The sequence below is a fragment of the Geotrypetes seraphini genome, chromosome 15 (assembly GCF_902459505.1).
Source record: "Geotrypetes seraphini chromosome 15, aGeoSer1.1, whole genome shotgun sequence".
In the NCBI taxonomy this organism is placed as follows: domain Eukaryota; kingdom Metazoa; phylum Chordata; class Amphibia; order Gymnophiona; family Dermophiidae; genus Geotrypetes; species Geotrypetes seraphini.
In genome coordinates, this window is record NC_047098.1 from 29097017 (window position 1) to 29110318 (window position 13302).

Consider the following 13302-nt stretch of genomic DNA (forward strand, 5'->3'; position numbering starts at 1 on the left):
CAAGACACTGCCACTGCCATCGGGGACCCAAACTGCCATCGGGGACCAGGACCCAAACCGCCACCAATAACAGGCCCGAAAGCCGACGCCGCCCCAACCTCTCCCTGCTTCGGCCGACCAGCATCGCGAGGAACTGTTGGGGGAAATGCTGCCGGGTCCTGCCTTCGCGGAAACAGAAAGTAGGCAGGACCCGGCAGCAAGAAGAGGAAATGCTTCACTAACATGTCTCCCGCCTTAGCCCGTAGCGAACGCTTGCTTCAGGGCTCTCAACATGTGCGTGCAGGCTTCCCTTCTCCCCCCCTCCCCCTCCCCGGGCATAACTTCCGGTTTCGGAGGGAAGAGAAGAGAAGCCTGCACGCACACGTTAGAGCCCGGAGCATAAGTTCGCTAGGGGCTGAAATCTTCAAGCCGGTTTTTTTGGGGTTTTTTTTAATGTTCAGCAGCGGCAGATGACAGCTGGGCGGACCGCCCAGCTAAAAGGCCCTAGGGAGATCACTGGAGAGGAAGGCTGATCGGCCCGTAGATCAGGACGGCAACATGAGTGCGATCGACTCGAGTTGCCTTCCTGAGCTACTGGTCGATCGCGATCGACGCGTTGGGCACCCCTGCTGTAGGGGGTGGACAGGTAAGCTGACCAGGTGAAAAAACAAACAACACAGAAAGCAGGAAGGGCAGTCAGACAAGCAAAGGGTCAAATAGTGCAGTGTATTGGCTAAATCATTAATGGCATTTGGATAGATAAATGAAAAGAGGAAGAACATAAAGGACATAGAATTAAAGGGAAGGATGAGGTGGTCTACTGGGCATGTGAGGAGGGAAGCTGATACCCCAAATAAATACTTCTGCTTGATAGTCATGCTAGAAGGACAAAAGGAAAGGACAGAAGGGACTGTGGAGCAAACATATGACTATGTGCTGAAGAGGTAGTATGGGGAGGGAAAAGTAAGCATGGGAATCAAACAATGCACAGGCTTTTATTTTGTTTTTCTCAAAGTAGGTGTTTGTGAGCAGGGCAGGATTAACCAATAGGCCAAGTAGGCACGTGCCTAGGGCCCAAAATGGTCAGGGGGGACCCGATGAAGGAAGGCACCAAACGGCAATGGGCCCCTCTAGCATCGATCGGCAATGCGGGCCCCCCTGATCGGCAATGCGGGCCCCACCCCGATCGGAAACCCCCCCCCCCCCCCATCGACGGAAAGTAAGAAAAGCAACGCGGGTAAGAAAGGCAACGGGAACTGTAATTTTGCAAGTGGTGCTGCTTGCCCAAAGCTTCCCTCTGACGCAGCTTCCTGTTTCCGCCTGGTCACATGGTGGGGTGGGGCGGGGCAGGGGGCCCAGTGTACTTGTGTGCCTAGGGGCCCTCGACAAATTAATCCTGCCCTGTTTGTGAGGGTCCTTCCAGGCCACTACCCCCAACCCCCTTGCATACCACCTTAAGCAACCGCCCTTTGGCAGGTGCAAGTGCTTAGGCCCAAAGTCAGGCATGCAGGTCCAGATTCTATAAACGGCGCCTGAAGTTAGGTGCCTAGATCGATGCGCCTAACATAATTATTCGATTTAGTTTAATTGGCACCATTAATTGAAAAGCGCCATTAAAAATGATTTATAAACAATTAAAAAATAATTAACTGGTATTATTGTATTAATAATTAAGATGAGGATGGGAGAAAATGTTTGTTTAAGGTATTAATTGTATAGTTAATAGTGCGTTTTATGCAGTATTTATGATTAACCACTTGTATTTGCACTATCAAAGTTTGAATTAGAGAATGACACAGTGACAAAATTCATCACCGTTCCCGTCCTCGCGGATAACCGCGGGAAATAATCCCATGTCATTTTCTAGTGTCTATTTCATCCTCTGTCCTTCTACACCAGCATTCTTCAAAGCAAAGCTTGCGGGTCAGTGATTGTGGCCATTCATACTCTGATTCTTATGTGAGCCAAAGATAATGAATCCATTGTGACATCACTGATGTGATTGGCTCTTAGGCACTGGTGGAATGAGGCATTATGACATCACAATATCTGTTCTGGATACCAGAGACTGTCATTCTGTAGTGTCTATCTCAACCTCAGTCCTTCTACACCAGCATTCTTCAAAGCAAAGCTTGCGGGTCAGTGGTTGTGGCCATTCATACTCTGATTCTTATGTGAGCCAAAGATAATGAATCCATTGTGACATCACTGATGTGATTGGCTCTTAGGCACTGGTGGAATGAGGCATTATGACATCACAATATCTGCTCTGGATACCAGAGACTGTCATTCTGTAGTGTCTGTTTCAACCTCAGTCCTTCTACACCAGCATTTTTCAAAGCAAAGCTTGCGGGTCAGTGGTTGTGGCCGTTTATACTCTGATTCTTCCCTCTCTCCTTAAAGAATGACATGAAGATCGTTTCCCGTGGTTATCCACGGGAACGGGAACGGTGATGAATTTTGTCACCATGTCATTCTCTAGTATGAATATCAATAAAGATTAAAAAAAAAGAAAAAAAAAGAAACATGATGGCAGATAAAGGCCAAATGGCCCATCCAGTCTGCCCATCTGCAGTAACCATCATCTCTTCCTCTCTCTAAGAGATCTCACGTGCCTATCCCAGGCTTTCTTGAATTCAGATACAGTCTCCATCTCCAACACCTCTTCCGGGAGATTGTTCCACGCATCTACCACCCTTTCTGTAAAAAAGTATTTCCTTAGATTACTCCTGAGCCTATCACCTCTTATCTTCATCCTATGCCCTCTCATTCCAGAGCTTCCTTTCAAACGAAAGAGACTCGATTCCTCAGCACCTAGAAGTTAGGTGCCATTTATAGAATCAGGCCTGAAATGTGTACTAAGCTTGTATACTGCAAAGGGTGCTCGCTGCGGCGTGCTTTTTACAGAATAGCAGCTTAACATGGACCAACCTGATGTCTAACTTGCACAAAAGGAAAAGCCAAAGGAGCAGAGAAGACCAGACCTTCAAACTAGAGAATGACACGGTGACAAAATTCATCACCGTTCCCGTCCCCGCGGATAACCGCGGGAAACCATCTTCATGTCATTCTTTAAGGAGAGAGGGAAGAATCAGAGTATGAATGGCCACAACCACTGACCCGCAAGCTTTGCTTTGAAGAATGCTGGTGTAGAAGGACTTATGTTGAGACAGACACTACAGAATGACAGTCTCTGGTATCCAGAGCAGATATTGTGATGTCATAATGCCTCATTCCACCGGTGCCTAAGAGCCAATCACATCAGTGATGTCACAATGGCTTCATTATCCTTGGCTCCCAGAAGAATCAGAGTATGAATGGCCACAACCACTGACCCGCAAGCTTTGCTTTGAAGAATGCTGGTGTAGAAGGACTGAGGTTGAAATAAAACACTAGAAAATGACATGGGTTTATTTCCCGCGGTTATCCGCGGGGACGGGGACGGTGATGAATTTTGTCACCGTGTCATTCTCTACTTCAAACAAAAAACTTTAATAACAAAAATGGGAAGTGGAACAAGAAAAAGGACCCAACACGGACCATATTTCGGCTACAGAGTCTGCGTCAGGAGTTCTCAAGTTGTCTACGCAATAAAAAGAAAAAATAAATGAGCTTGTGAAGCAATCTAATTCAGCAAAAACTGTCAGCCAAAAGCGTCTAAGGGATGTCAGTCTTTGCTGAGTTAGATTGCTTCATAAGCTCATTTATTTTGTCGGGTCCGTTTTCCTGTTCCACTTCCCATTTTTGTCATTAAAGTTTTCTTTGTTTGAAGGGCTGGTCTTCTCTGCTCCTTTAGTTTTTCCTTTTGGGTTTGATGCAGACTAGTTTTGGCTTCTCTTGTCTAACTTTGCACACCATTTATTGAATCCAGCTCTGTGTAAAGAATCATAGGTGCCTCTTTGTCTTCATGAAATACTAGTGGCAAAGTAGCATTGTGGGCAGATTGAAATCCCCAACATTTACTCCAGCTTGGGTACAGTCTATACAACTATACATACTTTATAATTCTGCACATTCTGGCCCACTTTGTGACTCTACCCAGGCTCCATTCAGAACATTCCTACACACGCATTTCCTGTAAGTACATACATGCTTGTCACTGCTCATACTTCTATGTGCATAACCCCTAGTGGAATTTTACAAAAGCCTTTCTATGCATGTAAAATAGGGTTTTATGCCCCAAAAAGTTTATAAAATGACCCCCAGAGAGACTTTAGAAACAGAAGGATGGAGAAGATCACATATTGAGTAAGATCTGAGATTGGATTTTTATCACTGTATTTTTTTAATCAAATTTTTCATGGTTTTATATGTCAGTGTTTAATAAATTATCTCCAGAACATCTGTATCCACAGTTTTTGTTTTCATTGGTGGATTGTTTTCACTGTGGATCATTGGGTCTCCCCATTTTTCGTTGTTGTGTTACACCTATTTAGAGTCCAATGCCAAAACTGTTCACTGTATATTTCAATTGCACTCCTTGGACACAAATCCAGTGATGAGAAAATGTCACTGATTTGCCATCAGCTGGCTGGATACTATCACCGATGGCAAATCAGTGACATTTTCTCATCACTGGGATTTATGTCCAAGGAGTGCAATTGAAATATACAGTGAACAGTTTTGGCATTGGACTCTAAATAGGTGTTCCAGGTTTTCCATGTCGTTGAGATGGATGCTTCGGCGGCAAAAAAATGTTTTATTGTTAGATTGTATTGGTTAAGGAATGACGATAGAGTTTTTGATATAATGCAATATTTATTCGTATTATGTAAAGCTTCTTCTTTTTGTATTGTAATGAATAAACATGAGACAGCTTTGCATGCCTGTCACCTCCATGACATGCAAATCTGTCTCATGCATATTCATTAGGGATATCCTAAAAATCTGACTGACTAGAGATCCCCCAGGACACCCTGGTTTAGGGGACTAAAAGTCCACTTAGGCACATTCTGCCAATCTTGGAATACAACTCCTTATGTAACCCGCATCAATCCTGGCTAAGCTTTTGAAAACATACCCCGTAAGGATTTCTGTGCTTGTTCTGTGCACTTTGCCTAGCTCATAATGACGCTTATAAAAAGTTGCATGGTTTATTAAATTTGCTATACCGCTTCGCTTTACATCAAATATAAAACTGTACACTACAGAAAACAGAGAGGAATTCCAGTAAAATAATAGGGAAGTATAGTAACAAATACTCAAAACTATACACACCTGAACAAACTATGAGTACAAAAAGAAACAGGGACCCCTAGCAGGGCACCAGTTGCTCCCCGGAAAGGAGGGGCCCAAAAGCTGCCACATAAAAAAATAAATACAAAAGATTTAAATGTATCTTTGTTGGTGTACATAATACTGTACAGAACTCAGACATGCCCTTAGAGATTGAAGTCATTGGCTGTGAGTGACTAGTTACCTTACATACCTGTCAGAATGGCACACGTTCCTCCCACTGGCATCCAGCTCCTTGTCAGAAGAACAGACCACACACAACCAAAAGCAGGCGCACAGAAGCTCCCATAACTTCATCATTCTGTCAGGGACTGTGCCTGGTCCCGTCAACAGGACAAAAGTCAGCTATTAAAGGCAGAACGATGCCTCCTTTCTACATAGTGCTCACCCACCTTCTATTTCGCATCTCTTTCGCCTGTCAGCTAGATGCCCTCCGACTGGCCTCAACTTCCTCCTCGCATTTTCCTGAGGAAACAAAGGAGGAGGCAAAATAATTCCTCCCATTGAATCCTAGCCGGTATAAGAAAGAAGAGGAAATGCATTCAGATTAAATATCTATGGCTATTGGGCAGCACCTCTTAACAACCTATGCAAAAAAAAAAATAAAAAAAAAATACTGTATTCATAGGAGCCACTTTTCAGAATGATTGTGGGTGCTAGATTATCTCTGAGTTTGCTCATTACTACAGATGCTCAAGCACCCACAATATCCCCAGAGCAGGACTCTCCACTTGAAGTTCCTCCTTCAAAAACTGCAGAAGTTGGGTACTGCACAATAAGATCATGGGATATTTCCAGAATCTGGCACACAAAGGTCTATGGGACTTTGTTGGCATTCAACCAACAGGGATTATTTGTTTTTTTTGTGGAGTTTGGGGGTTTTTTTTGAGGGGGGAGGAAGAGTAGGGCAGGGATTTGTTATTGTATTTAATGTTGTAACATGTCTCCAGCTATTTTGCTGTGCTGTGGAATTCAAATAGTGTAAATAAATAAATACCATCATAGCATGATGTATAGTTTATACAATGGCATCAAGTGACATCAACCAAATAATTTCTTTATACAGTGTGATGCAGCCAAACTTATGGTGTCTGGTGTGGCTGCCTGAATATCGATGCATGTTAGTTAGTTAGTTTGGTGACATCGACTCGTTTTCAAGTCTTAGCGACTTGATGAATTACCGATCTAAAAAGAAATCGGTTTTGTGCTACTCCAGTAAGGTCCTCCAATGTCATCCCCATAGTTGTCAATGTGTCCACTTATCTGATTACAGCAGGGATCTCAAAGTCCCTCCTTGAGGGCCACAATCCAGTCGGGTTTTCAGGATTTCCCCAATGAATATGCATTGAAAGCAGTGCATGCACATGGATCTCATGCATATTCATTGGGGAAATCCTGAAAACCCGACTGGATTGCGGCCCTCAAGGAGGGACTTTGAGACCCCTGGATTACAGGTTGCCTTCTTCGTCTGGTTCCTTCAGTCTTCCTAAACATGATGTCCTTCTCCAATGATCTTTTTCTTCTGATAGTATGACCAAAATAAGACAGTCGTAACTTCATCATTTGGGCTTCGAGTGACATAACCGATTTGATCTCTTCTAGAATCAATTTGTTTAGTTCTTCTTGTGTCTCTTCCAGAATCAACTTGTTAGTTCTTCTTGCGGTCCACGGCACACACAAAATCCTTCTCCAGCCCCAAAGCTGAAATGAGTCAATCTCCTTTCTGTCTTGATTCTGTGGAGGGGCATAATCAAAACAAACATTTAAATCTGTTTTGGGCCTAGGGCGCTAGTCGCCTAAAGTTGGCAGCATCCAGAGTTCATTCTCGAAAAATACATCCAAAATTTTTTTTCTTTTGAAAATTGTCTACTTCAAGTTGAACTCAATATAATGATGGGATCTCATCATATTCGGTAAGCCCTTACTTGCTGCCTAAAAATAGGTGGTGAATCAGCAATGGCGATATAGGATCGAGCCAGGATACCGACACCACATATAGACTCTTGCGTTAGGAGGATGAAGAAACTACAAGAACAAAACTGTTGCAAACAAGGAGCTCACCGCCATTTCCAGACATCTATGATTTCTGTCCGAGCACCTAGCAGCACTTGCCTTTTTTGATGACAGAATCGCACCAGAAACAAAGCTACGAATGGTGCAAAACTTACCGTGTCCACTGTGGTCAGACATTCCACGACATCTCATGCATACAGATGAAATGGAACCTGTGACCTTTGAAAGTCTTCTAACACAGAGAACACAGTCATTGTTTGATCTCGTGATTGAAGGAGGATCAACAAAAGCGAAAATATACCTGAAGAAACATCCCAGAGAGTGGACAGACAATCCAGTTTTGAAGGAACTTTGGAATCAGGCATCCAAACTGACTGTTAATGATGCAGCAGAACAAGGGAGAAGCCTCCTTGAAAAATACGATACTTTGACAAAAGATGAAGAACAGAAGCAATTTGTTTTTTGGCTTGTGGCCAGCCACCAAAATGTTTCCTCTTATGTCATAGACCAGTGGTCTCAAACTCAAACCCTTTGCGGGGCCACATTTTGGATTTGTAGGTACTTGGAGGGCCTCAGAAAAAAATAGTTAATGTCTTATTAAAGAAATGACAATTTTTCATGAGGTTAAATTCTTTAGTTTATAAAACTTTCCTTTAACAGTTTTACCTTATGCAAAATTGTCATTTCTTTAATAAGAGATTAACTATTTTTTCTGCGGCCCTCCAAGTACTTTATTTTTTCTTCAGCCCTCACATTTAAAGTTTAATATCTTTTCTTTCTCAAAACTGGCACATTTCAATCACTAAATTGAAAATAAAATCATTTTCCTACCTTTGTTTGGTAATTTCATCAGTCTCTAGTTGCACTTTATTCTTCTGACTGTGCATCCAATATTTCTTCCCTTCTTTCAGCCTCCTGTATGCTTCCTCTCCTCCAGACCTCATTCCCTCCCCCAACTTTTTCTTTCTTTCTCTGATTCTGTGTTCCATTTTTTGCTTTGTTTCTGGCTCCCTGTCCCCCCCCTTCTTTCTTTCTTTCTTCCTTCCTTCCTGCCTTCCCCCATGCCACCGCCGCCGGGAATAGGCTGCTACTGTTGCCGCCATCGGGAACAGGCCGAGATCTCCACGCTTCTCTTCTCCACGGGGCTGACCTACTCTCGCCGCACGACGTCAATTCTAACGTCGGAAAGGACGTTCTGGGCAGCCAGGCAGCGATTGGCTAGCCAGAACGTCCTCTCGATGTCAGAATTGAGGTCGGGCAGCGAGAGAAGCAGGGAGATCAAACAGCATGGTGCCGGCCTGTTCCCCAATGGCAGTGGTGAGAAGGGAAGGGAAGCAGGTTGGGCACCACTGCTCTAGACGAGCCGCACTCTAGAGAGAACAGTGGAGGGTGGCCAGCTGTGCGTACCGCCCCTCCTTGGTACGCCAATGGAGCAGCAGCGTGTCTGGCTGGCTCGTTCCGTTCAAAGCCGCGGGTGGTGGCTCCTTGCGAGATCCGCGCCTGCATCTGAAGCCTCTCTGATGTTGTGATGTCAGAGAGACTTCCGATGCAGGAGTGAATAGTGCGAGGAGCCGCCAACCCGCGGCTTTGAACGGAACGAACCGGCCAGACACGCTGCTGCTCCAAAAGGAAGAGAATGATCCAGTCCAGACCGCGGGCCACAAATAAAACTTGGAGAGCCATATGCGGCCCATGGGCCGCGTGTTTGAGACTGCTTCATAGACCGTTGATTATGTCAATGCACAAGAATTACAATATACTATTAACAGTAGTTTACAAAAAAACAGCAAGGTGGGGCGACCCCTAAACATTGTTTTTAGTGAAATTTTGTGTATTTTTCATTTTTATATAAAGGAATAAAATTAGCCTTGTGGACACATGAAATGTATTAATTTTTTAATTTTTTTTTTTGGACCACCCTAGTGATCATAATACCTTCACTTTCATTCCATTGGTTACCCATCCAAGTTAAGTTGAAGATTCTTTTTTCCTGGCAATGTACCATTCGCAGCACCATTATTTGGAACCTCATTTTCACTTCCAATGGACAGTTCCATTCCTCTTAGCAATTGATATTGATGATATCAGTGGTCTCAAACTCAAACCCTTTGCAGGGCCACATTTTGGATCTGTAGGTACTTGGAGGGCTTCAGAAAAAAAGTTGTCTTATTAAATGACAATTTTGTATGAGATAAAACGCTTCATAGTTTATAAATCTTTCCTTTTAGCTAAGTCTTAATAATAATATTGTAATTTATAGCTAAAGAGACATATGATCAAGAAACTGTTTTATTTTACTTTTGTGATTATGATAAAACATACCGAGGGCCTCAAAATAGTACCTGGTGGGTTGCATGTGGCCCCTGGGCCACAGGTTTGAGACCACTGATTTAGAGTGAACTCAGTTTAAGGCTCTTGTTTATGTAGGACCACATCTTTGGAGTATGATGCAATTTTTAACTTCCCTTTTTGAAACCAATTACAGTATTTGAGTTTCCACAAGAAAGTATGGATCTTGCTGTCTTATTTGTGATGCACTATAATTTAGCTAGTTTGCATTAGTAAAATAGGGGGAGAGTGTGGTGCAGTGGTTGACGCTACAGCTTCAGCACCCTGAGGTTGAGGGCTCAAATCTGCATTGCTCCTTGTGACCCTGGGCAAGTCTCCTAATTGTCCCAGATACCTTAGATAGATTGTGAGCCCACTGGGATAGGGAAAAATGCTTGAGTACCTGAATAAATTAATGTAAACCATTCTGAGCTTCCTGGGAGAACAGTATTGAAAATTGAATAAATAAAATGGTAACAAATAGTGATTTGTTATTGTTATCATTAGGACTTTTTATTTTATAAGGTTGGGGAGGGGGATTTCTTAGTGATTGCACCTTTGTTAGTTTGTTTTTTTTCACACACCTTGAGTTTGTTAGTAAGGTATGTAATCAAATATAAAGAAAGAAATAAATATAGGAATTCTCAGCAGAATTTAATGTACTGCGGTAGACCAACCCCCTAGTCTGTGGCTACAGATTGAAAGGAAACACCTTTTTCCTGTTCCAATCTCCACTGGGCAGATCCTTCCTCCTTTTCTATGAACTCGCCTGGGGCTGAAGCTTTTTCCTCAAGGCATGGACACGACCATTTCCGTTCTGGAAGTGCTGTTGTCAGACAGCAACCTTCCCCTACTTGCTTGCTCATCTACCAGTAGGAGGACAGTGGCACTTCCAGCCACACCTTGTATGGCAAAACAAGCTTTATAATATACTAACCAGAATGTTTCTCATCTATCTATCTATTGTTATGCTGGATATCTTTGAGTTGTATTGTACTGTTGATTTGGTAATATTTGGAAAAAAAATGAGGTTATTTACCTATAGCAGATGTTCTCCAAGAAAAGCAGAACTCAAATCGTTACTAATCTTTACTGACAGAGACCAGTGTATGAAGCAATACTCCAGAAACTTTTCTAGAAGCATCTGGGCTCTCTCAATGCATGTTCCCAAATACCACTGTCGCACGGGACCTTTTCAGTCTATTACTTGTTAAAGGAACGGAACTCTTAGAGAGTGGAAGGTTATAAAGGACTGTAGGGCTTCATTCCTCAGAAAACACCTGCTACAGGCAAGTATGGTTTATTTTCCCAAGAGCAAGCAGGACTGTGAATCCTCACTTACTGGATTTCCTAGCTACAAGTGACCTACAACAGAAAAAAGGGGAAAGGAACAAAAGTGGTCCCACAACAGGCAAACACCGATATTTTTTGGGAAGTCAGCCTGGAACTGTCCTAGGATAGTTTTTGGAAGGCAGCCTGAAGCTGACCTAGGTGGCTTAAAGTTGAATTTTAAACCCTAAAGACATTCAGTTAAATTTCTAGTATATGGAATGTAAAGAACTATGTTATTAATGGTCCAAAGGCTTCTTCATTTTCTGTATATTTGAGTTCTAAGCTGAATAATATTGAACAGAAATCAGGTTTGGTGAAAAATGAACTACAATCAGAATGTGAAAATGAGCTAGAAGAATGTGAATTCAATCCTTTGCTGGTGGGAGAAGTGGGGAAATTTTGAAGTTATCCAGCTTTCAACAATGGTTCTACTATTGCACATTTAGCCAAATTTGGAAACATCCATTTCCAATTATTTATTCACAATAAGTGTTAGCACAGGCACAGGTTTTTCTCCTTATATTCTTAAGTACTGCTGAAGAACAAGGATGAAAAAAAAAGACTTGGTTGGTATTAGATGTCAGCATAGCTATTGCTAGCAATCAGCATTTTTGGTTGCCCTAACCAATGTCAGCAAAGGCCTATGGGAAATTATATCAATCTGACTCTGAGATGTTGATGCAGATAGACCCTAAGTGCTCCTGCAGAATTCTCATACAGAAAGCATCCAGGCAGACTGTTTCAAACAACCCTAATGAAATCATGCTTAAAAGGTAACAAACGAACTTGCAGCTATGAGGTGCAAAGAGGTATTAAGAAGATGTGTTAATGTCTGGTGCTTAAAATGGACAGCTTAGGATGTACAATGGATCCAGGAGGTGCACCGATATTGTCAAAGAATACTGGAAATTATATGCAACTCCAGTCTAATCTTCTCCAGTCTAGCACACCTCACTTCCCTTCCTGGTCAGTGAAACTAACTATTGTTTCAGACAGTTTACTAAGGATGGGGATGCTTAACTTCAATAGATTCTATATTTAGAATAAGATTCCAAACTATAAAAGCCCCCTCGCAATATCACTCCTTTCTCTTGCTCTATCTCGGGAACCCGAAGCTTAGACCATCACCCCCATCCCCCTTTTCTCTCTCTGGAACTTCACACTTCTCTCTGGACTCTGTAAGGGAGGGAAACTGCTTTGCTCTCTCCTTAATTGTAATGTTTATGAAGATTGCTTTTCTGTAAGCCTATTTCTATAATATATTCTTTTTGCCATCACCTCTGGCTATGCTTCTCATTTGATTCTACTCCTGGGTGAATCTTCTGTGAGGGTATTGAACTCGGGACCTGGCGTTTATAAGGGCGCCTCACATAACCCCTCCAACCTTACATTTTGGGGGAACGCTACCTTCCTTACATTAGACTCTTCAAAATTTCACCTCACCCAGTTGGTCATGGAGGAGGGATTGAGCTGTTACTCTCACCTTCCTGTAGATTTCAACCTCTCCTCCCACCTCAGTCTCACTGCTTCTCTTCTTTGAAGTCCACTCCATCCATCTATTTGCTCCTCTACCTCTCCAAATAGCGGTCATTTATTGACCCCCCTTGACAAATCCATATTTTCCTTTCTCACTGATCTTGACTCTTGGCTCTCTATCTTTCTCAAACCTTCATCTCTTTCCCTCATTCTTGGTGATTTTACTATTCATGTTAATGACCCCTCAGACTCCTGTGCCTTTAACTAAATATTTCCTTTTACCCTCCCCTTATAACCCCTATTTACAGAACCGTCTTTCCAATGAAAGATGCCCACCACCTGAGCATTTATAACTTGGAGGTATTTAAATTTCCCTTTATCCTGCCTCTCCTCCAGGCCATATATATTTAGATCTTTAAGTCTGTTCCTTTCAGTTTATATCAATTTGAAGGTGTGGTCTCAAGCCATACACAGTAAAACAGTCAGTGTGCAGAGTCCAAGGCAACAGCTTTTGTCACCTTTGACAGAATTTTATGACTCAAATCTCATCACATATGAACATGAAAACAGCTACATTCCTCATCATAAACTCCATTATTAGAAATAGCAGCTACATGAACCCTGGACACGTTACCTAGGGCCAATACATGCTGTATAGAACAACATGGCCACAAATCTTAACCATTTGGCATTTTCCACCTAAAATCCCTTCCCCGAGATAAGATGAAAATACAGGGTTATTGCTGGCACTGCTGCTCTCTCCTGTACCCAATAAGGCAGCAGGGCTCAGGTGGAGAAAATGTGAGCAGCACTGGTAGACTAAGGGCTCCTTTTACTAAGCTGCGTTAGCGTTTTTAGCACGTGCTAAACCCACGCTACACGGCTACAACTAACACCAGCTCAATGCTGGTGTTAAGGTCTAGCGCGGGCGGCAATTTA

At 42.8% G+C, this 13302-nt stretch overlaps 1 protein-coding gene across 1 annotated transcript in view; it reads right to left on the reverse strand.

Annotated features, from left to right (window-relative positions):
* Positions 1-5552, reverse strand: part of SCARF1 (scavenger receptor class F member 1) — a 42601-nt gene extending 37049 nt beyond the window's left edge. Inside the window, exon 1 of the mRNA XM_033922914.1 lies at positions 5408-5552. Coding sequence (XP_033778805.1) covers positions 5408-5514 — 107 coding nt within the window. The 5' untranslated portion in view covers positions 5515-5552. The remainder of the gene's footprint in view (positions 1-5407) is intronic.
* Between the last annotated feature and the right edge of the window lie 7750 nt (positions 5553-13302).